Source organism: Rhinolophus ferrumequinum, chromosome 10 (genome assembly GCF_004115265.2).
Source record: "Rhinolophus ferrumequinum isolate MPI-CBG mRhiFer1 chromosome 10, mRhiFer1_v1.p, whole genome shotgun sequence".
NCBI lineage: Eukaryota > Metazoa > Chordata > Mammalia > Chiroptera > Rhinolophidae > Rhinolophus > Rhinolophus ferrumequinum.
The window spans coordinates 15,640,532-15,663,492 of NC_046293.1; the positions used below are offsets into that span (position 1 = coordinate 15,640,532).

At 42.0% G+C, this 22,961-nt stretch overlaps 1 protein-coding gene across 3 annotated transcripts in view; it reads right to left on the bottom strand.

Annotated features, from left to right (window-relative positions):
• Positions 1-3,183: 3,183 nt before the first annotated feature.
• TXNRD1 (thioredoxin reductase 1) overlaps positions 3,184-22,961 on the bottom strand; it is a 57,966-nt gene continuing 38,188 nt past the window's right edge. For all 3 annotated transcript variants that reach the window (XM_033116419.1, XM_033116420.1, XM_033116418.1), the window contains 5 exons: positions 22,432-22,588; positions 19,356-19,463; positions 16,678-16,773; positions 14,335-14,469; positions 3,184-5,603 (listed from right to left, as the gene is read on the bottom strand). In XM_033116419.1, coding sequence (XP_032972310.1) covers positions 5,541-5,603; positions 14,335-14,469; positions 16,678-16,773; positions 19,356-19,463; positions 22,432-22,588 — 559 coding nt within the window. In that variant the 3' untranslated portion in view covers positions 3,184-5,540. The remainder of the gene's footprint in view (positions 5,604-14,334; positions 14,470-16,677; positions 16,774-19,355; positions 19,464-22,431; positions 22,589-22,961) is intronic.

The following is a 22,961-nucleotide window of genomic DNA, read 5'->3' on the forward strand; positions in this document are numbered from 1 at the left end:
TTCTCAATTTTCAGATGGGTAAGTTTTGTGAGTTATAGTTTTGCTTCTGATTTACTGGAATCAGGTATTATAGGTATTATAGCAAGAACATCTCTTAAGGTTTCTTTTGTGGTCTCTAGAAACATTTCATGGACTTAAGAGAAAAACGTGTATTTTCTATTTGTAGGGGCAGAATTGTATAAGCCCTTTGATTGTCATTCAAATATTCTGTATCCTCACTAATTATTTTGGTGTTTGTTTCAGTGTCGTCTAAACTGGGGTCATTAAAAAACTTACCTTTGTGATTTTTTCCCCCATATCCATCTATCAGTTATACTGCTCTTTAATACATTTATTTTAAAAGGAAGCCAGTGTCATTTGTCCCTTCAGCTCAATATGAATATGGATCTAGCACAGGACACTACAGACCCCGAAATATTTGAGAATGAACATTATGGGCTGAATTGTGCCCCACCCCCCAAATTCAGGTTGAAGCCCTAAATGTGACTATTATTTGGAGATGGGGCCTTTAAGGAGATAATTATGGTTAAATGAGGGCATCTGAGTGGGCCTAATCCTGTAAGGACTGGTATCCTTGTAAGGGCTGGTGTCCTTGTAAGGACTGGTGTCCTTGTAAGAAGAGGGCGCAGCACAGAGAAAAGGCTGTGTGAGGACACAGCAAGAAGGCAACCAGCCATGTACGAACTAAGACGAGATGCCTCAGAAGAAAATGAGTTTGCCAATACCTTGATCTCAGCCTTCGAGCCTCAAGAACTGAGCAAATAATTTTTTGTTGCTTTGTTGATGTTTTGATATGGCACACTAGCAAACTAACACAACGAATGCTCTCTATGATCCAACCTTCAGTTCCGCCTGCCCGCTGGGGAGATGAGCCTTGCATGGGACGCACAGGGCAAGAGGACTTGCCTGGAAGCTCGCAGAGCTCAGACCTCACTCTTTGCTGAGGGATCCCTGGGTCAGGCCCCTCTGGGAAACAGTAGCATCCTGACCCCAAGTCCCTGCTGGACAAACAGCCTTCCTCCTGTGGTTTCTAGATCTGCAGCCCCTGCATCATCTGAGAGTCCCCCCAGGCCAACAAATGAGCCGTGTTTCTGGCTTGTTTTGCTGAACTGCACAGCTGGAAGCTGGGGATTGAGCTGAGGCTGCCAAATGCCTATCTCCTCTTATCCCTCAGTCTTTTTTAGATTAGACTTTCCCTTGCTTTCCAATCACCGCAGCTTTCAGAACAACTCCAAGTACATCACAGAAACTTGACACGTTAACTGTGGAATGAATGAGCACACTGTCAAGTCCCATGGATTTTATCGCTTTTCTCGATAATATCCATCACCTCATCTTTTCCATAACAACTGCCTCTTTTCAGGCCTCCTTTATGTCTTGCAAGTGCCTATGAATTCTTCGCTCCAACCCTCCTTCCCACTCTTACTCTTGCCAAATGGTGTAATCATAAGTTAAATTTTAACATATGTGTATTCTCTGCATAGTAAGGTCATGTTCTAAGCACTTTACGTGTTTCAGCTCATGTAACCCTCACAGCCACCACAGGAAGGCGCGATATTCCCATTTTACACATAAGGAAACTGAGGCAGAGCGAGTTTAAGCATGCATAACTTGGCCAAGAGGTGGCAGAGCTGCGCTTCAAACCTGTCTTGCCTCAGTCTGGAAAGGGGTAGGGCGCTAACCTGCTCCCAACCCAGGTGCCCACCCATTATGCAGGGCTGGGATTAGGGTGAGCTGAGTGAGGAATCACGGGTGCATAAGTGAACTCGGAACGTGCAAAGGCCTCACTTCCTTCACCCGTCGTGTCCCTGCAGTTATGTACCTTCCCTGATCCCCACAGCCCAGAATGACGTCCAAAAGCGCTGGCCTGCTATTCCGGGCCTTCCATGGGCTGCTCACAACTCACCTCTCTCATTTTGTTTCCAGATCTTGTCTGGTTGCCTGCCCAGAATGTCCTTACACTGCACGTGTTTATGGATCTAAAACCTGCCATCTCTCATCACGGAAACAACTCCCAAGAGATCCTCTCGCCCTGTTCTCCTTTGGGGCAGCTGCTGGTTTCTAACAGAGATTTTCATTTCCTCCTTTCTAACCTGCACTCGTTCCCTGGGGGCCTCATTCTGGGGACTTCACACACCCTCTGAGCTGACCCCTGACATTTAACTCTATCCTGAACTTCTTTCTGCAACTCCAGACTCGTGTATCCAACTGCCTACTCAACATCTCTACTCACATCTAACAGGCATCTCAAACTCGGCAGCCCAAACTCAAGCTTCATGATATTCCCCTCGAACCCACAGCTCCTCCCCGTTTTCCCATCTCAGTGAAATGGCACCTTCAGCCTCCATCCTTCCAGCGGCTGAAGCCCAAAACGCTAGGAGTTATCCTTGACTTCCCTTTCCCACCGCACATCCAATCCAACGCCAAATTCTATTGATTCTAGTCTCAACGTGTCAGAATAGGACTTAACTCATCATTTATCTCCTGCTACCACCTTGGACCAAGACATCGTCTTCTGTCCCCTGGATTACTGCAGTGGCTCCACCCTGCCCCAGGCCTCAGGCTGCCCTCAACGCAGCCCGCAGGGGTCCTGGCAGTCGTAGGTGGGACCACAAGCACACCCCTCCACTGCTCAGAGCCCGCCAAGGGCTCCCAATGGTGCCTGTTCCTACGAGATCTAGGCCCTCAGCACCAGCTGACGTTCTATATAATTGACTTAGGTCATTTTTGTCTGTTTCCCTCACTTGTAACGTAAACCCCTTGAGGACAGGATCACTGATGTTTTGTTCACTGCTGAACTCACCTGTAACTGTACACATTCCCCCACCTACCTAACCATACCCACCGTCAGAGTGAGCTGTGTGTTTGTTTTAGTCACATGTACATATACGTATATACACACAAGAAAAGATTTATTATAAGGAATTGGGTCACACAAGTCGCACGATCTGCCGTCTGCAAGCTGGCGTCCCAGGAAAGTGGTGATGTAGTTCGGTTTGAGTCCAACGGTTTGAGAACAAGGAGCACTGAGGGCAGAAGGTGGATGTCCCAGCTCAAGCAATCCAAAAAAGGTAGGAAGAGCCGGATTCTTTCTTCCTTCTATTAAGAGCGTTGGTGGGCTGCATGAGGCCCACCCACGCTGGGGAGAGCAAACTGCTTTACCTAGTCCACTGATTCAAACACTAATTTCACTCAGAAACACTCGCACAGACACACAGAAATAACATTTAGTCAAATATCTGGGCACCCCATAATGCAGTCATTGACACCTAATTTAACCATCACAGTGTTTATTCACTTTGTATCCACTGTGCCTTGGACATAGGAGAGTCCCATAACTTCGTTTCTTGTCTCTTTACTCAATCCCAGAGAGAGGCAGCCAAGGGTATACGAAGTGCTGGGACGCAGCGTGAGCTGGAGTGGGGTGGTTTTGCCGCCCTAAGGATCAAGGCTGACAGGTCCAGTCAGGACCAATGGAATTTGAAAAGCCAACGCCACTGAAATGGGACGTCAGCATGCCGACCTGAGAGCCCAGTGTCATTGCCGCTTCCTTGGCAGCTGGTTCTCAGGACCCTCCTACAAAAGCACGCACAGACTCCCAAGACCACATTCCACAAGAAGGCACACAGGGTGGGCAGCAATACCTTTTAATGGTTAACATTGTGGGGTTTTTTCGTAGGAGATTTATAACAAAAATACCGGGAACACACTATGAATTTCGATACATTGGACAATTACAGAATCTAAACAAGGTAAGTCTTTAAAATACGATCCTTCTTGGGGGGGGTAGGACCTTCTATTTCACTAAGCAGAGAGAGCCACATGATTAGGCACGACTATCTCACGCTGCCTACTGTTCTAACTTCAGAGATTGGCAGACTCCAAGACAAAACAGATTTAAAAAATAAATAAAACTCAACACAGTCAGCTGCTTCGGTCTCCTTCTCCTTTTTTCCCTTTGCTCATTTTTGCCATATAACCAGATGGGATGAGGGCGTGAGGCAGAGCCCTGGGGGACAGGGTTAGGTGCTCTGCTGACTGAATGCCAGCAGACGTGTGAATTCCCTGAGGTGACCAAGATATGTACTCTGAGTCAACCACCTGATGTTGTCGCTGAGAATACAAGCAGAGGGGAGGAAATGAAAAGCAGCTACAAGAACCGCTGGTGGGAGGCCTGATGTCCACAGCACATGTTTAAAATCCAACTTATATAGTGAGAAGATGGCCTAAATATAACCCTTCGTCAGGACATTTACACAGAAATCTGTAACTGCAGAGTATTACCTCTTTGAAATAACTGGGATGCAAACGGGATGCAAACGAAGCATGAACGCTTCTGCCAAAATCCCACCAGGTACAGTCATTCATTCAACAGAAGAAACCAAAACCATGTGGTTTTTAAATGAAAATCCTTCACATCCACCTGTATTCAAAAATAATAATAATAACTTACAATATTAACAGCTTCCTTAAAAAAAGCAATTACCACAAGAGAGTTAAATCGTAAGTGTGTAAAGACCTATTTTTCCTATAAATGTAGTTCTTAGGAAGGCACAGATACGTAACACACACGAAAAATAAAGCCGTGATATTTTGTTTTTAGCATGAAGCTACTAACACTACCAAAAAAGTCTTAAACAAGTGTTAAGTGTTTTAGCTCACTTAAATCAATCAGCGTACAATAAACTAAATAAAGACATTCACTTGTTTTCCCCATCTAAGGTGTATACCTGCCTCTACGATGACTAACAGTGGAAATCATACCAGACTACCAAGTTCCATGCAATTGAATATTAGTTCAAACAGGCTGGCCAAGAAGCCATTTCCTTTCCTAAACAGAACTAAAAATAATAGCAATTAGTGATGTAGCACCTGGGGGCGAATTTGGCCAGAGTGAATCACAAATTTACTTGTTTGGAACATGTAACTTAGTAGCAGGGAGACACTGCTGGACCAGCCAGTTGAGTACAACAATACAGTTGCATCCCAGGCTAGTTCTCTTTCATGGGACAAGCCTATTCGCCTCACAGTGAGCTAAATCACGTCAGGAGCGAGAAGGCACCTCCTGTGCATCCTCGAGCCATGACTTGGTTTCGGACAAAAATCAAGTGTTAATTAACATTTTTCATCTCGAGTATCATTAACTCCTTGGAGAAAAGAGGAGAAAACATAATCAACATGAGAAAGCTTGACAATGAAAATAAGAAAACGCACAAAGGAAAAGTCATGCGAAAACTGCTTCGACAGTTGTTCCATCACGGCCCACCACGTGGCTTGAGGCCAGTGACTTCATGGACGCATCCTTCGATGCAATGCCAAAGGTCAGTTTGGAGTCCGTCATGGTGACCCCAGTGTGATGCTGTCTGCCTTCCAATCACCGCCTCCCACCCATGAGATCCGAGGGGACCTGGCGTGCTGTACGCACAGGACACACAGGTCAAAGCCCAAGAACCTTCTGGAAAGCTCCGCCTTGGATTTGGGCGAGGAAACACGGCAGTGGTTTGGAATCTTGCCAACAGCATCCACACTGGGGCTTAACCTCAGCAGCCGGCCTGCAGGATGCTTGCCCCAGAGCGCTTGGTCACTGACAGAGTGGTGAATACCTGCGGGAGGAGACAGCACGAGATTCTCAGACATGGAAGCAAATGAGTTCACCCGGAGCACTTCCAATCACACCACCTAGCAAGAGGGAGTTAAGTGCTACTTAAAAATGAACGAAACAGAGAAGTAATATGATTGCTTCCTCCATTTCTCCAGAGGATACAAGGGGAAAAGCATTTTAAAACCAAGGTGAAAGAGAAAAAAAGTTTCCATTATCTAATGAAGCATTTTATTAGCAGGAGGATGATTAAAACAAACTCGTCACCCTGGTTGCTTGTCTATTCTCTAAAAGAAATGCATCAGAAAATATTTTGGATCCACAGAAAGGAATGAAGTGTATTGTTACAAAGACCCACGTTCCCGTCCAGCTCAGGGGGCTTTATGCACACGGTTAGAACCCCACGTGTGCCCCTCCCTGGCCACCTCCATCCCACCCCCCATAACCAGTGCTCACCCCATTCTTACGCATTTCTTCCGGCTTTATTTTGTAGGCTTTTAAAAACTTTACATGAAAATGGCAAGATGGTGTATGTACTCTTCCGCTACCCTGCTTTCTTGGCACAAATTCTGTATTTCTGGAATTCACTCATGTGGACACAAATAGCTCTAATTCTTCCATTTTTCACGAAATAGTACTCATTTACTACATGATGCTATATATGCTGTATACCATAGTATTCAACTATTCAAATAGTTGAGTACATTACGATTACACATCCAGGCTCCTTTGGCTGGCCATCCAAGCTATTGCCAACATGCTATTTGCAACATGCTCTGCAGATCTTGGGAGCAGGGCCCCGCGAGGCCAGGAAAGAAACCACAGCCAGTAAGCTGAAGTGACCCCAGAGCCCACCCAGTGTTGGGAGACGGTCCAGTTCTCACCAGCTGCAGTCCAGAGGCCTCTCTGAGCCTCCCCACCCCCCACCCCAGGGCAATCAGCAAAGACGCAGAAAGCCACAGTCGGTATTCTTTAAAGGAGGACAACAAAATCCAGGTACCCGGCACAGATTCAAAGAGCTAAAAGGGGGGAAAAAAAAAACACAAAAACTCTGTCAAGCTAAAATTCTATGGTCAACAACAAAAATCTACTTCCATGAAGAAAGCAAAATAAAGACCTTTTCAAACAAACAAAAGCCGAGTGACTGTCACTAGCAGACCAACACTACCAAAAAAATGTTCAAGGAAGTTCTTGCAGCTGAGGGAATGGTGGTAATAAGGGGATAAGACCTTTTCCTACAAAGGGGAAACCGAGTCACCACCACCTCCCTGGACCTCGGCACCATGGCCCCAGGCCTGTTCTTAGGAACCTGTCTTTCCTTCTTTCATGATTTGGGGCAAGAATGCCCCCCACCCTCCTGCCAGGCTGGGCTCTGGATCCCACCCCTCACGTGCTGATTTCACACATCACCTGCTGCCACCCCTTTTCATTCTTAACCTTGCTTATTCTACTGGTTCTTTCTTAGGCTGCATTAATCTTGAACTAATTCTCCCTCAGCCTTATGGTCACACCTCTCACCACCACCGTCTCCTGTCCTCTTTACAGCCAGAATGGAAGCTGTTAACATTTATGGTCTATTTTTATTCCTCATTTCACTGGAAATCTGGCTTCCGTCCCCACCATTCCACCTGAACACCTTTCTTGCAGCTCATCAGTAACACTAACTGCCAAACCTAGAGGGCACCTTGCAGGCTTCATTTTACACAGCCTCCCTGTAGCATTTCTTGTGGTTGATCTCAGCTACCTTTGAACAATTCTTTCCTCTTCTTATTTCCATCAGATTGACCTTTTCTGTTTCCTTATTTTGTGGCTTCTCCTTGGCCATGACACACCAATTTCCCCAGCCTCTGGGGTGGCCGGAACCCCTGGGCTGGCTGGCTGCAGACCTCAACCACCTAATGTATTAACATCATGTGCTGCACAAACATTGCCCCTGTCCGTGCGTGCAGGACATGACAAGGCCAGAAAGCACGGCCCCAGGGTGCCATCCTCAGTGCCCCCACCTTTAGGTACCCACACACTAGCCTAGTGGTATCGGTCAGTCAACTGCACCCTTTGAGGCTGATGAGTTCGCAGTCTCTCCAGCCATTGTATCTCTCCTGAGCCACACACCGGCAGGACCTAACAAACACCTCGGATGACACTTCCAACTTCACACGACCAGCACTGACTCCTTTCTCTTCCCTTAACATGGTTCTCCTCGGGGAGTGGCATGGATGCCCACTACTTGGATGCCCAGGCCGCACACCTGGAATTACCTCTTAATTCTATCTTCATGACTGTGATAAGTAATCAGTTATTAAGTCATATATTTCGCTTATTGTCTGTCAAATCTGATCTCTTTGTTAACACTGACACTTAGTTCAGATCTTTATAATTCTGACTGAACTGTTGTGAGATTTTCATTAGTTTCCAAAACACACAGAGCTTTCAACTCCCTCTGATGACCTTCCGTGTGCCCACGCATTATACATTTCCGCCCTGCGGGGACACAGATACGGGGCCGGGGCTGGCTTTGGCCAAGGGCACGTGTGTGGAGGTGGGAGGCATCACCTCCTGTACACCACCGTGTGCTTTCCTACATCGCTTCCCCGCTGCCATGTAGCCAGCAATGAATGCCCCAGGGAGGCGGGGAGAGGCAGCTCCATCATGAGCCTGGTCCTGGAGTGAAGACGGCTGCAGCCGAGGTGCCGCTGATCCATAGTGACCATAAAGCACCAGCAAGGAATAAACCTTTGCTTTTATAGGCAAAACGCACCAAAACAGAAACACCAGCCAAACTGTCCACCTATATTGTCCAGGCATGAAAACATAAAAGGGCTTTGGGTTCACTCAATTAAATTTAGAAACGTGGTCGCTGAGTACAATTAAAACCAGTCCACACCGTTTTCGTCACACTAAGTAAGCTGGAAGGTAACACTGTAAGACTCTGTAATAGTCTATCTGTCCTACCCTACCAGGCCAACCTTCTCAAGCCATTACGTGTCCTGCTCAGACCTGGGGCCACAGCTTATTTGGGGGGTCTTGAGTGAAAAGTCACTCACTGAGTGATTGCAACCTTGTTGGCAGACCTAGGCACCTGGGCAATTTTTTATAGTCAGCTGCCCTTTTGGCGCCTGAGAAACAACTGGTTTCCTTGTTTGTAATACAAAAGGGAAGAGCACACACACACACAAAAATCAAGGCCAGTTTGACTTGTACTGATCAAAGCAACAGGACTCAGCATCAAAACTATTTTGAATAAAAGGAGAAAATAGTGTTGTGTAAAGCAGGAATAATATCGAGAACAGCCCTTGGTCAGTTTTAGCCCTAACAGTGACAAAGCCTTTTTACTTCCTTATACACCAATCCATCAGCAGCATCTCAAAAAATTCAGGCCCCAGTAATAATGGCCAATATCTGAAAACATTTAAAATATGAAGCCAGAAGAAACTACGAACAATTTACATCCAAAAATATAATTATTATAAGGAAAGAGATTCATCTTTGTTAGCAAAGATATATAAAAATCCTTGAAGCAGTTATCCCTTTTATACTTACTGTAGAAAAATTTACATTGCATTTTGCAACATTTTCACTTGCACTCTTAAATTCAATGCTGAGGACATTGTAAACTAGTACAACTCTTCTGAAAAGCAATAAAATTCCTTTGTTTAAAAAATATGTGACTGTGGAAGAGGACAGAAAGACAATATGCAATAACGAAAATAGCTGTAGTAGGATGATATCATGGGCAATTTAAAATACCATCAAACACGCTCTCTTTTCAATTTTTACAAAGGAAGAAAAATAAAGAGCCAGGGAATGCATTAAAACAAATTTCAGGCTTGTGAATTTGCCAGCTTTTCTTTCTCAGGAATTAATTTAGAAATAGAACTTGTAGGAGATTTGGATAGAAAAATAAACCCAACAAAAATGGCAGCAGATTTTAAAAAAAGAGCGCTTATCTAGTTCCTAATACTGATAACACGCTGATGTTGAAAAGATGGGAAAGCCAATGTACTGCCACTGTGGATTAGTTTACACGAAAAAACTGATGGGGTCAGTTTTTACAAAGATTTTATTTGCACATAGCTGCTTTACAATTTTCATAAAAACACAGTTTTACAAAGTGAGCACAGAGGCTGCCCCTTCATGCTTTTCTATCCCAACACAAAGAACACTTACAAAGGGCCAAATGTTGGCTGGAGGCATTCACTCACATCCGTATCTGGCCCCAACGCCTCCCAGCCTCACAAGACGCCCTCACTCTAGACTGTGATTATGTTGACTATTAAAACACAAAACTTTTGATGTGTGGTACTAAAATTCATTTTAAGACATCTCACAGGCGTCTTTTCTAATGTTCCTTCCTCTTGAGCTATTATATTTCCACTACAAATAAACTCGATGAGTTGAAATCATCACTCCCAATGATGTACGACCAGTTTCCCATTCAATTACTGCTGCTCCGCTGTCCAGCGTAAACGACCACCGTACTATCTTCACACTGAATAACGCTAATGATTACTGAGCTCCCAGCCCTTAAGGATCCCTCTCATACTGACACAAAGGGGCTTCCAGTTAAAACTAGAGTAGCCCCTCCTCCACTGAGAGCAACTACAGAAGCAAACCTTTGGAAATGATTTTGCTCCAAAGAGCAAAGTCTCAACTGAGGAATTTGTCAACTTTTCTAAGCAATTACTCCTTAGAGCCAAAGACTGCTCAATTGCCTGGGTTGTTGTATGGAAATAGTATGGAAGACTTTATTCAATGCTTCATTCCGCGAACCACCCACAGCTGTCCCGGAAGCTGTCGCTAGTTGTGAACACTCTAAAGTAGTACTCAAGACCAGTTTTTAATTTATTATTTCTAATCCAGCCAATGGGCTGACATTTGTGAAATTCAATAAAAATGTATTAGGAAAATGAATTTTTAAAAGCCATGTAAAATTAAAACGCAATATTTTATTATTGCATCAGATACTAACAAATGACTCAAGTTTCTAAACCTTTCTTCTTCATGCCCGTGTCATTATGCACTCGTGATAAACATTCCGTGGCAGCATTTTGAGTAGCACCCCTGTATAGTAGGTGGCTGGACATGGAAAAACAGTAGATCCAGGAGCAAATCCAATCACTGTCCAAGTCAGAACCCAGCACAATCCCTAAAAATCCCGTCAGTCAAATTTCACCTTCCCTCAATCAGGAAGCTTTAGAAAAGATACACATAGTCAGGGGTTAGAAAGAAGCCTTGGTTTTTCAAAATATAGTTTCTAAGCAAGTGGTTTATAACCAGGGGTTTTTTAATCACCCGAGGAGCTTTTTCAAAATATACGTCTTTCCCCAGTCCCATCCCCTTAAAAATACTGTAATGATGACCTTTCAGTCAAGCCACACCTTCTGTAATGAAATACCCTGGGGAAACCCAGCTAACAGATGTAGTCACTGAGTGTGTACCGCATGCCAGGAACTCTCCACGGCACTTCCCACACAGCACTGCTTATCGACCCTGAGAGTTACATATTATCTGTATTTTATTTCATGTGGTAAGCAAACTTCTGAAAAGCTGGGTGGCGTGGCCAGGTGCACTGAGAAGAATGTGCTGAGATTACAACCCAGGGCTGTGTGTCTCCACCACGCTCATGTTGCCATCAGTAATCATTTCCATGTATTAAAATCTACATCGAGTATTGTAGAAAGGCCTGTGGACACAGAGTGTCATCTGTACAGTGGTGCCTTGGGAGTCAGACTGCTTGGGTGTGAATTCCGGTTCTGCCACGTCCGAGCTGGGGCAAGTTACTCAACCTCTCTGTCCTCATTTGTCAGATGGGGATACCACAGCCACCTACCTCATGGGGTTCATCTAAGGACTATGTAAGCTCACACACACAGAGCAGGGCGCCTGACACACACACATTCATGCCCCTGGACCCTGCTCCCCCTACTATTGCTTCCTACTGCAATCCAAATGTGAATCATTCTCTGTTCTCCCTCTTCTCATTTCCAATCAGTTAGCCAGTACTGTCAACTCTATTTCCTATTTCAATGTATCAATCAATGTGTCTCAATTTCCACCGCCAGCACCCCAGTTCAGGCTACCCCCACCTTCTCTCTCGCCTCTAGACGTGCATGTCTCCTCTGGTCCATTTTTCACACCGTGGCCAGAGTGATTTCTCTCAACAACATACCTCATCATGTTATTCCCCTGCTTTAAACTTCTCTCAGCTGAATCCCAATGCCCCAGGGTAGTCAGAATACACTGCACCTTGGTTTACACTTCGTGTGTGTGTGTGTGTGTGTGTGTGTGTGTGTGTGTACACTAAGGGTGTTTCCCACAGACGCCTTTTACTTGGTGTTCCTTCTGCCTGGCTAACAACACACCCTCCTGGTCTCAGGCAAGAAATCCACCCTTAACCACCTGTCCCGACATCCTTACTCCAAACACCACGTTATACTACGTACCCTGATGCTAGGACCCGTCATGCTGAACTGTAATTGGCACGTCACTCCTCTGCCTCCCTGCTCTTAACTGCGTCTTAAACCCCCTGCTGTATCCCCAAGTGACTACCACTATGCTAGGCACATAACTGCACAACAAATGCGTCCACAGAGTGAGACAGCACCCACCTTTTTTATCTCATTCATCAGCCACCAGCTTGGAAAAAAGGCAAAAAAAAAAAAAAAAAAAAAGCCCTATCAAAGCAGTGGAACATGAGCTTCTGAGCTTCAAAGTCATAAGAGCACCAACAGATGGAGATGCACAGCAGCCAGTGTTTAAAACAGGTTCGGTTCCCAAATGTGCCAGGTATATATACCAAGAGAACAGGCCTTTGGCTGGCCTCCCTTTAGGCAGGACCTTCAGGAGGACGTCCTGCCTCTTCAATGTATCTCCCTGCCCAGCTGGCAGCCATCCTGCCAGGCTCACCACTGCTGGATCACAACACAACACAACCAAGTGGGGCGGCAGGAGTCAGGCCCACGGCAGTCTCTTTACCAGCCCAATGACAGCTGAGCTCAGATTAAAAAATTAGACACATGTATGTAAATTGGGAAGTTACCTTTTCATTCATATTGGAGAGGATTGTGGTAGCTTTTATGTATCTTGGACTGGCATCAAAATGTTTGAATAGCTCACTGTGTGGATTGAATTAAGTCCCCCAGAATGATCTGCTCAAGTCATCAGCCCCGGGACCCGTGATGTGACCTTATTTGGAAATAGGGTCTTTGCAGATATAACCAAGATAAGATGAGGTCATGATGGATTACAGTGGGCTCTAATCCAATGACTAATGTCTTTGTAATAAGAGGGAAATTTGGACACAGACCCACAAAGATAAGGCCATGTGAAGACAGAGACAGAAATTGGAGCGGGGCATCTATAAGTAAAGGAACATCAAAGATTGCCAGCAACCACAAAAAGTTAGAAGAGGCAAGGAAGGATTCTTTTCCAGAGTGTCGGGAGGGAGCCCGGCCCTGCTGACACCTTGATTTCAGACTTCCAGCCTCCAGAGCTGTGAGAAAATAATATTTGCTGTTTTAAGCCACCCAGTCTGTTTTACACTGTTACGGCAGCCCTAGGAAACTAACACACTCACTGTAAGTGTTTTTTTGGGAAAAAGAAAAAGAATTAATTGGCTCCTTCCCTAGGCAGATAGTGATAGTCTTAGTCATAACACTGAATAAAAGCTGTATCGCACATTCTTCAAGAGCATTAATCTAGATTCTTTTCAATTTTTATGTTATATTTTTGAAGCTTAGTTTTAGTTCACAAGACAGCAGTTTTCTATGAATGATGCCCCAGTCACTGAACATGTTACTATTTCATGCTACCATCCCAGCCAGGTGCTTATGAATTTAGAGGAGGATACTACCCCTAATCATAGAAATGGCAAAGCAAAAGGAACTAAAATATTCCTCCAAGCTGACATTTCATACTCAGCAAAGAGTTCAGTTGTGCAAAGGCTATAAAGAAAGGCTATAAAGAACCAGTTAACAAGATGCTGAATGAAATCTGGCAGGAGCGAGCACGTGTGCGTGCGTGCACAATGTACACCGTGGATACCATTGACTATGGTGGCCAGATAAGAGCTGCAACGAACTCCACACTTAAGCCGGTGTAATATGAAATACCGCCTCCCAACCTTTACCAAGTTCTCCAACATTTTTGATTTACATTCGCTACTTTAACAGTAAGCATCACAATATTCAACTCTTGGATAACCACTGACAAACATGAAGAAACACTGACACCCAGAGGCCCGGAGTGGTCAATTTCCAATTCTATTGTCATTTGCTCAATCTTTTAAAAGCATCGCTTTCAAATCTCATTCTTTGATATAAACGCTAAAGAAACAGACATACCAGTTAGTCTCACAGTGGCTCCAAGGAAACCAGTACTGAAGCTCTTTCTGAGTATGAATGGCATTATTAGCTGACTGCCATGGAAAGAATTTAGGACATGTGATAAAAGATTTAAGGCACATCTCTACAAATCACTCTCATAGCTTTTACCATTTCATAGCGTAACAGTACTATCCAGTTCATACCAGGAACAAAAAATATTTGAAAGAGGAAATATAGATTCTAGAGACAAGGCCTTCTTTTGAGGTGTTCCCACTCATTCATGCGCTGTGAGGAGGTACAGAAGCAACTCAAGAACAGCAGAAAGAACACTGGCTTCAGAGCCCTAGACCTGCCACTTGTAAGCTGGATGTTGTGCACTTAAACAGAGCTATGTGAGTGCCGGTGACCCACCTCTGCACAGACGGGATGGATTCCAATGGTGCTGTCCAGCTGCTGCTTCGTCAGTCCGCACTTGAGCGCGGCTGCAAAGCCCTGTGTAACTTCTCCAGCATTTGGACCCAGTATGTGGAAGCCCACAACGCGTTCCTAAGATATAAAACAAAATAATAAAATTACACTGATATTTTTTTTTCCCTTCACAGCATGGAATAGGTCCTCAGTGTATTCTAAAAACCCCATTCAGAAATGGCCAAAGACTTATATTAATGCTTGTTGCTAAAAGTTGTTTAGGCTGACGATAACTCCAACAATGGCCCGTACATACAGGGTGTGGTGATCACATCGACCAAGAAGAGACAAGAACTGGCCACAAGGGATGAGGAGGAAAAACATTAAAAGCAAAATGTCTGCAATTCGACAAGCACCCGCATGTTCTAGAAAACACTTTGAAAGGACAGTTGTGTCCTCGTCTCCTCTGTCTGATTGTCTCAAAGCTCCAGATAAACTATCTGTGATAGCTGAAACATTTAAGAGTAGTCATTCAAATTAAAAAATCATTTTAATTAAAGTTTTAGGGATAGATAGCACAATTAGACTTAGGACGCTTCCAATCTGAAAATGTCTGGTACCAATAGAAAACTGTTTGGCAACTCTGAAATACCTGTGTGGGAATTCTTCTGGATAAATTCTAAATCCCAGACTCAGGTGAACCTCTGCCAAGAGCAGAAAAATGGGATGCATTCTACTGTTCAGACTTTCAGAGTCAACACTGCCTGAGCTGGACTAGTCCGATCTCCTCAAAGCAGAGGAGGCAACTCGGGCTGTGGGGTGCAGAGCCTTACCGAAACTTCAGTCCCTCTGTGGGAAACACTCAGCAAGGGCGTTCTGCTGCCACAGTACTGCACTGTAGTCCACACTGGCCTTACATTATGCATCCTGACAATCAGGGGTTGAGTATATGGATGAATAAAGCACGAAATATACTAGGTCTTAAAATATACTAGATGTACGTGTAATAATGCGGGTAGATCTCAAAAAATGAGATTAAAAAAGTTGCAGGCTTCTATTTAACTGAGGATACCACTCAATTAAACCACAATGCATAATGTTTATGGATACACGATAGGTGGCAAACATATAAAAACATGAACAGGTGAGATACTCCAACATCAAGACAGTGTTGCCTCTGGGGTAGGGAAGAAGTGAGGGATACAGGATCAGGAAGGAATGCAAAAGACTACACGGGCATAGGATAATAGTTAATAGCATGGGATATATATTGCCTGGGATTGAATTCCAGCTCTGCCATTATATAGCAAGTGTCCTGGCACAATTATTCAACTTTCTGTCTAACGTATACTCATACAAATAAACTTTTAATAAAATTTGTCTAAAAAAAAAAAAGACTCCACGTGAAATTGTTCTTTATGTCAAATGTGTATAGCTTGCTATGGGGTTATCCTAACATATTCAGTTATTAAATATATCCATGATGACTTGTTTTGCAGAGGATCCAGGTTTTCCTAAAACCCTGGGATCTGTAAAAAGCAGTCTGCCACCATGCATCTGTCTGAAGCAGTAATTTCTAACCAGGATACACAGCTTAATATTAAAACCCCAAGATAGGAAAATTATGAGTTTATTAGGCTTTTAACATATGGATTCTTTAGCATCGTTTCTATTTTTACTGAAGACATTTTTTCTTCAAGATCCCAGTAAGTTAAAAACACCAGTTCTCGTAAGATTTCATTCACCACACTTATAGAGTAAATGTGTACAGACATACGTGTGTCCTGGGTCACAATATAAAATGCGGGCAGCAGTGAGAGAAGTTTGAAAAACAGTGATTTATTCAATCACTTTGTAAGTATGGAAACCAGTTCTGTGAGGTCAAGGAATTTGCCCAGAGGCCTTCGTTTCCGATTGTTCCAAGCAGCAGCAAGCAATGAAATCTTAAATCAGAACCCAATTAAGCACTCTTTCCCATGACAGCTTTCTCATTTATGCCAGCTGCTTAGGATATATAAACCTGCAATACTCCTACTCTTTTTCGTTCTGTCATTATTTTTAGGTATCGATGACTTAACTGGTTCCCTTTCACACACACAAACACCAACAGTCCTCAGGTTGTCCCTCTGGTTCCCTCACTCAGCAAGTTTTGACTGCCTGCCTCCTATGTGAGGCCGAGGGGGAATAAAGCTTTGCCACCACGGTCCTTGCCCTGGGATACCGTCTGCACCACTGAGGTAAGACAGTAAAGGAAGGCAGTGTGTAGCATGTGATTAAAATAGAGCTACATATTAAAAACAAAATGAAGTTAGTTGAAAGGATTAAATGAGAATTGCATGTACTTACATTGTCTTTCATATGACAGACTATTTTTGCGTAGCATTTGTTGCTGTCTCTTGATGGAACCGTCCATTCCAATGGCCAAAAGTAACTATGGTAAACCTAAGAAGATATGAGCACAATTAGACCCATCATCTGAAGAAGGATGTTTGTCAAACATTAGCTGCGGTGCAAAGACAGTGGAGGCTCTTTAGTAATTAGATTTCGTTAAATAATAAAATTCATGGACTAAGAATCTGGTCAGAGAGTAAATGACTTTAATCTCCTTGGTCAGACCCTTTTGCTATAAGCTCATCCCTTAATGACATCTCAACCTCAAAAGAGGAAACCTTAAGTAACAATAACAACAAAGAACAAGCAAATGAGAGAATGAAGCCATATAATTACTTGCTGTCTTGCATAAAAATACAAAAAAAAAACACCCCACAAACAAACCCACCAACACTGTCTTGTTATCTTATAGGAATGACAACTTTGGGCAAGAAACAAGTTAAGATCCAGGAACAATTATAGCAACTATATAGTTCTCTTGTAAAATGCTTCTAAAGACATTTCCTCCTTTGGCATTATTCACCAAAAGTATTGAAGGAAAAAAAAAGGAGGGCGGGAAGATGGGCAAATGGAAGGACACACAGACATCCTCACTGATGCTTCAAAAACTTAAGTCCTGGGGGTGGCCAGATGGCTCAGTTGGTTAGAGCACGAGCTCTGAACAGTGAGCTGCACCCTCCACAACTAGATTGAAGACTATGAGCTGCCGCTGAGCTTCCGGAGGGATGACCGGATGGCTCCGTTGGTTAGAGCGCGAGCTCTTAACAACAAGGTTGCCGGTTCAATTCCCACATGGGAGGCTGGGCTGCGCCCCCTGCAATTAAAGACTGAAAACGGCGACTGGACTTGGAGTTGAGCTGCGCCCTCCACAACTAGATTGAAGGACAACGACTTGGAGCTGATGGGCCCTGGAGAAACACACCGTTCCCCAACATTCCCCAATAAAATTAAAAAAAAAAAAAAAAAAGCTTAAGCCCTGGATGACTAAAGGGACTTATTTTCTCTTCCAACTGCTAGCCTCAATTAGAAACATATGATTGGCTGCCTTTAAAAACATACTAATTGTGTAGACATGTAAGTGTTCTTTTCATATTATAAAATGATGTGAATTTTTTTAATGTGGGTTACAAAATTGAATGTATAGTATCATAGCATCACAACAATTACAGAGAAAAGATGATGAAAGAAATTAACCCAACTGCTAACAATTGCTGTTACAGCCATAACTCTACAAGTAATTGTTTCCTACTTCCCTTACATTCTTCAAAATTTCTTCAACTCAAATGCATTACTCTTACAATAAAAAATTAAAATTCTAATAAAATAAAATCCAAAGATTGTCAAGAAGTATGATATATTAAGAACCTTAAAATTTAAAAACCTTTGCTAGGAACCTATTCTCAGAAAATAATCAGAGAAGCAGACAATGAATAATTAAGAAGTTCATCATTCCATTAATAATAGTGAAAAACTGTAAACAATCTAATAAAAGAATGGAGTAACAAATTATTGTACAGCATTCCTAAAAGGAAAGATTACACGAGCTATTTAAAAAACAGTGTTTTAAAGGGGAAATGCTCGTGACCTAATATTAATTTTAAAGGACAGAAAATGACGTGTAACTTAATCACACTGTTAAAAAAAATTTTAAGCATTATGTACCTACACAAAATTACACACAATATATATAAACACATATAAATCACTCAGAGACCAGAATATGCCAAAATATTAATAGTTCTCTCTTCATGAATTAAAATGTCCTCTTTTACAGTTTCTTAATTTTTCAAACTTCTTATGGGGATATACTATGTTTAGAATCGGAAAAAAAAGGTTAATAATGTGTTACTAATAGACCAAGGTATTATATGCTACTACTAATGCATATATAAAGAAAAAGATTGCTGAGAGATTTAAAATAGACTCATATCGTAAAGTCTACTTTGATTTACAAATCTGGTCTTTTAGCAGATTTTACTAAAAACTTTTCCCGAAATGATTTAAAACAGCAGTCCGTTTGTGTACCATTATCTGTGTATATGAAAATAGCATCCTTGACTATATGATAAATGGTGAGTGGCAAAGTTAGTGTAAATTAGAGGGTAACGGTAGGGGGAAAAATACTAATACAACACAATAGAAATGTAGTTAACTTTTAATTTTCTTCTTTGTATTTTCCATATTTCTAACAATATTGTTTTAATAATAAACAAAATCAGTAAAAGTAGCTTTAAAAAGAAGTAAGTATTATTGGGTTAACTGATGAAAGTGAAAAATAGAAGGTAGATCAGATAATAAAAGTATTGTATCAATATTAAGTTTCCTAAACATAACTATCCTGCGGTTACATAAAAAAAGATCCAATTCATAGGAAACACACACTAAAGTATTTAGGAGTAAAGAGGCACTGAACTTACTCTCAAATGGTTCAGGGAAAAAAATACATACAGAGAGGGAGAGAATATGAAAAGTATAAAACAAATGGGCAAAATATTAATAATAAGTGAGTCTGGATAAAGAGCATACAGAAGTTCTTTGTACTATTTTCAACTTTTCTGTATGCTTGAAATTACTTTAAATTTTGAAAACAAAATTAGTAGTAACTTAACATAGGTATAAAGAGTAGAACTTACCTCAATATTTTCTTCCCCAAATTTCTCCACAGCTTTCTCTTCAGAAAGACCACAGGCACCATATTCCAAAGGAGTAAATACAGTTGTTGGAACATTTTCATAGTCACACTATAGGTGAAGAAGAGTTATAATGAGAGAAAAATTATAACTCAAAAAAGGATATACTTCAAAACGGTTCAAAAGTAGGGGAGGAAAGCAAACTAACAAATTTCTACCAAAACTATGGAAATTCCAGATGTAAACCTTTCCTCTGAGAACCATTAACTGATGGGACGAAGTTTTAGCAGAGGTTTAAAGTCTGGCAAGACTAGTCAGGAATCCGGATGGCTCAGGCGGTTAGAGAGTGAGCTCTGAACAACAGGGTTGCCAGTTCGATTCCCACATGGGCCAGTGAGCTGCGCCCTCTACAATGAGATTGAAGACAACAAGCTGCCGGGGGGGGGGGGGGGGGGGGGGGGGGTGATGGCCGGATGGCTCAGCTGGTTAGAGCGCAGGCTCTTAACAAGGTTGCTGGTTCAATTCCTGCATGGGATGGTGGGCTGCGCCCCCTGCAACTAAAGATTGAAAAACAGCAAATGGACTTGGAGCTGAGCTGCGCCCTCTGCAACTAGACTGAAGGACAACGACGTGGAGGTGATGGGTCCTGGAGAAACACACTGTTCCCCAATATTGCCCAATTAAAAAAAAAAAAAGACTAGTCACGAATAAATGAAGCATGTGGCTTCTCCATCCACCTGCCAACTGATGTTACCAACAATAACATACGTTTTCTACCTTTGAAAAAGCAGCCAAAAACAATGCTAGTGTACCCAACGCTGATGGTCTCATTACAGGTGATAGAAACTAATAGACTTCTTTGGAAAATCAATTAGGTAACACATATTAAGAGCCATAAAAAGTATTTTATACCTTTTGGCCCAATAACCCCATTCTTAGAAATCTATAGTAATAACTTTGTAATATATGGAAGAAGCTACATGCATTCGCTGAGCAATGCTCCAGTATTCATCAATAGTGGCAATACTGGAGTGGCTTTAAAATGCAAATAAGGAAGTGGCTCTACAGCATGTACTCTCAGTGTAACATTATGCAGCCATTAGAATGAAATGAAAATGTAATAAAAACCACAGAAACAAAAAAAGTTAGTGATTATGACAGTATTTCCAAAGCATGTTTTGTTAATAGGCATAGATGACAAAAGGGTTCTGAAGTCAAAGAAGTCATAAAATGCTATGTTATGCAAACAAATAGGTTTCTCAACTATCAGATTTCTCAGAGCCTTTAATATGCTGAGGTGAATTGGGAAAAATATTATGTAAATGCCAAATATGTCTGTAAATGCTATTTGATAAAAACCTACCCTGTCACATTTGTACATAGAGGTGAGGCATTTAAAATATGAGAAACTGAATTCTCCCTCTCTGAAAACAGTAGTGTGAAATCTTTAAAATGTGTCTTCCTCTAGAAACAATATAATCCTTGTCTTCTAAGAATATAAACCTTTGGAATTCGGATGCAAAAGTAAAGGAAAACATCCACTTAGAGCCATAAATGTATTAGGGACCAAATTTACCTTCCTGATTTAAACAACTAGAAAACCAGACAAATATGAAGCAACACTTTTCAGACATTGGACAACCGCTGCAGGGCAGAACCCCGAAAAGGGCAGAGCCGCACAAAGAGAACCCCTGAGATCTGCAGGGAGGTCCTCCAGATTTAGGCTGAGTACTAACCTGTGAGTGTCCTGTCAGATGCTAGAATATAGCTCTATACCCCCACATGGACGGATACGGCCAGAGTAAGTTGACGGATCCATTAATGTCTTTTTCTTTTTAGAAATTTTGTGCTACAATGATTTCAAATTTATTGGGGAGCAAATTTTTCCATGTATACCCTTTGGTTATTGTTGGTATACAATAGTATTTCTTTCCATTTTAGGAATCCACAAAGATATAAGGTCAAAAACAAATCAAATGCATCTCAAGCTATATTTCTAAATACGCTTTCTTGGTTTACCAGATACTAAACTCTAACAATGAATATAAGATGCAACTCACTCAAAGAGATAGTTAAGTTTATTTCAAATAGTAATACAAAACCAACAGACTGCTATTCCCTGGATGATCAGACAACCTGGAACTCAAAACCCTTTTTATCCTCAATCTTGTTAATTTCAAAATATAAGATTTTATTATGCTACAATCCAAACTAAACCCAGGTATACTCAAGATGCTCGTTACAAATTTTACTACCAGCATTCTTTGAGGTTTCCCTTATTCTAACCAACCTAATTCTACCCATGATGATTTATGCATAAGGAAAATGGATAGTGACTAAATTCTTTACAATTAATGTTTCTAGAATCCTTTTAAAAAAATAATTAGGGAGGGACTACTGATAATGGGGAAGGTTTTGCATGTGTCTGGGCAAGGATATGTGGAAAATCTCTGCACCTTCCTCTCAGTTCTGCTGTAAACCGAAAACTGCTCTAAAAAATAGTCTTACAGTATATTTATTATTTTCGCCATCTAGTCCCATGAAACATACCTTAGAGTTTCAATTTCCTACACTGACTTTTAAAACCACTTTATAAACATTAATGTAACACATTCAACATTCCAAGAGCGGAAGACATATTTTTAGAAGGGAAGGGGAATAAAGCCTGAATATTGGTTCAAGCAGCTCTGCACATTGATATTATTTCCGAGGTCCCCAAATCCTTTTATACAGCCTAGAGAGGTGCCATAAAAAAATTACTTAATTTGCTAATAATGAAACTGATGTACAATGCAACTATTATGAGTAGATGGAACATTACAGTGCTGAAACTTGATTCATCAAGCTCATTGTATTCTTAGTGTGATTCCAAGAGTGACTATTTTCATAATAAAGTCACAAAGGTACAGCAGTCTTGACAAGGTCTTGTTTGGAATACAGCTAATAAAACACATCTCAGATGCCATCATCAAAATAACTGAATTATTCAAGACCTGGAAAATTCCCAACTGTCCCTAAATAGGGAACTGGGAGTGTTATTAAAAACAGTATCTCAGTGGGTGACAGCCATGACACTCACCTTGACAGTGGAGCCACCATAAAGCCTCTGAGCCAGCAGCCTTCCTGCCTGGATTGCTACTGGGGTGAGCTCCAGCTTCCCTTCCAGAATATCGCCAATGGCATAAATGTAAGGCACGTTGGTCTGTTCTTCATCTGTGACAGGTATTTTTCCAGTCCTGCAAATTGATTCAATTCAAAAAAATGATCATTAATTACCATTATTTACTAAGTAGAACAAAATCCTTTTTCTCCCAAAGAAACCCCAAATCGTGACTCTAGCCGAGGGCCATGTTCTAATGTACTACCAAAACAAAACAAACAAACAAACAAACAACAAAAACTCAGAGGAAGCAAAAGCTTAGAGACAATTCTGATTGCTATTTTGAAAACTGAAGGAATAAGACAGCGATAAGAAACCCTGGATGGGAAAACTAAAACACAGTGGTTAAGAATTCTAAATTATAATCACCAGGTCTGTCAGTTACTACCTCTATGATCTCGGGAGAGCTATTTACCATCTCTAAGCCTCATTTCCCCTCCTATAAATGG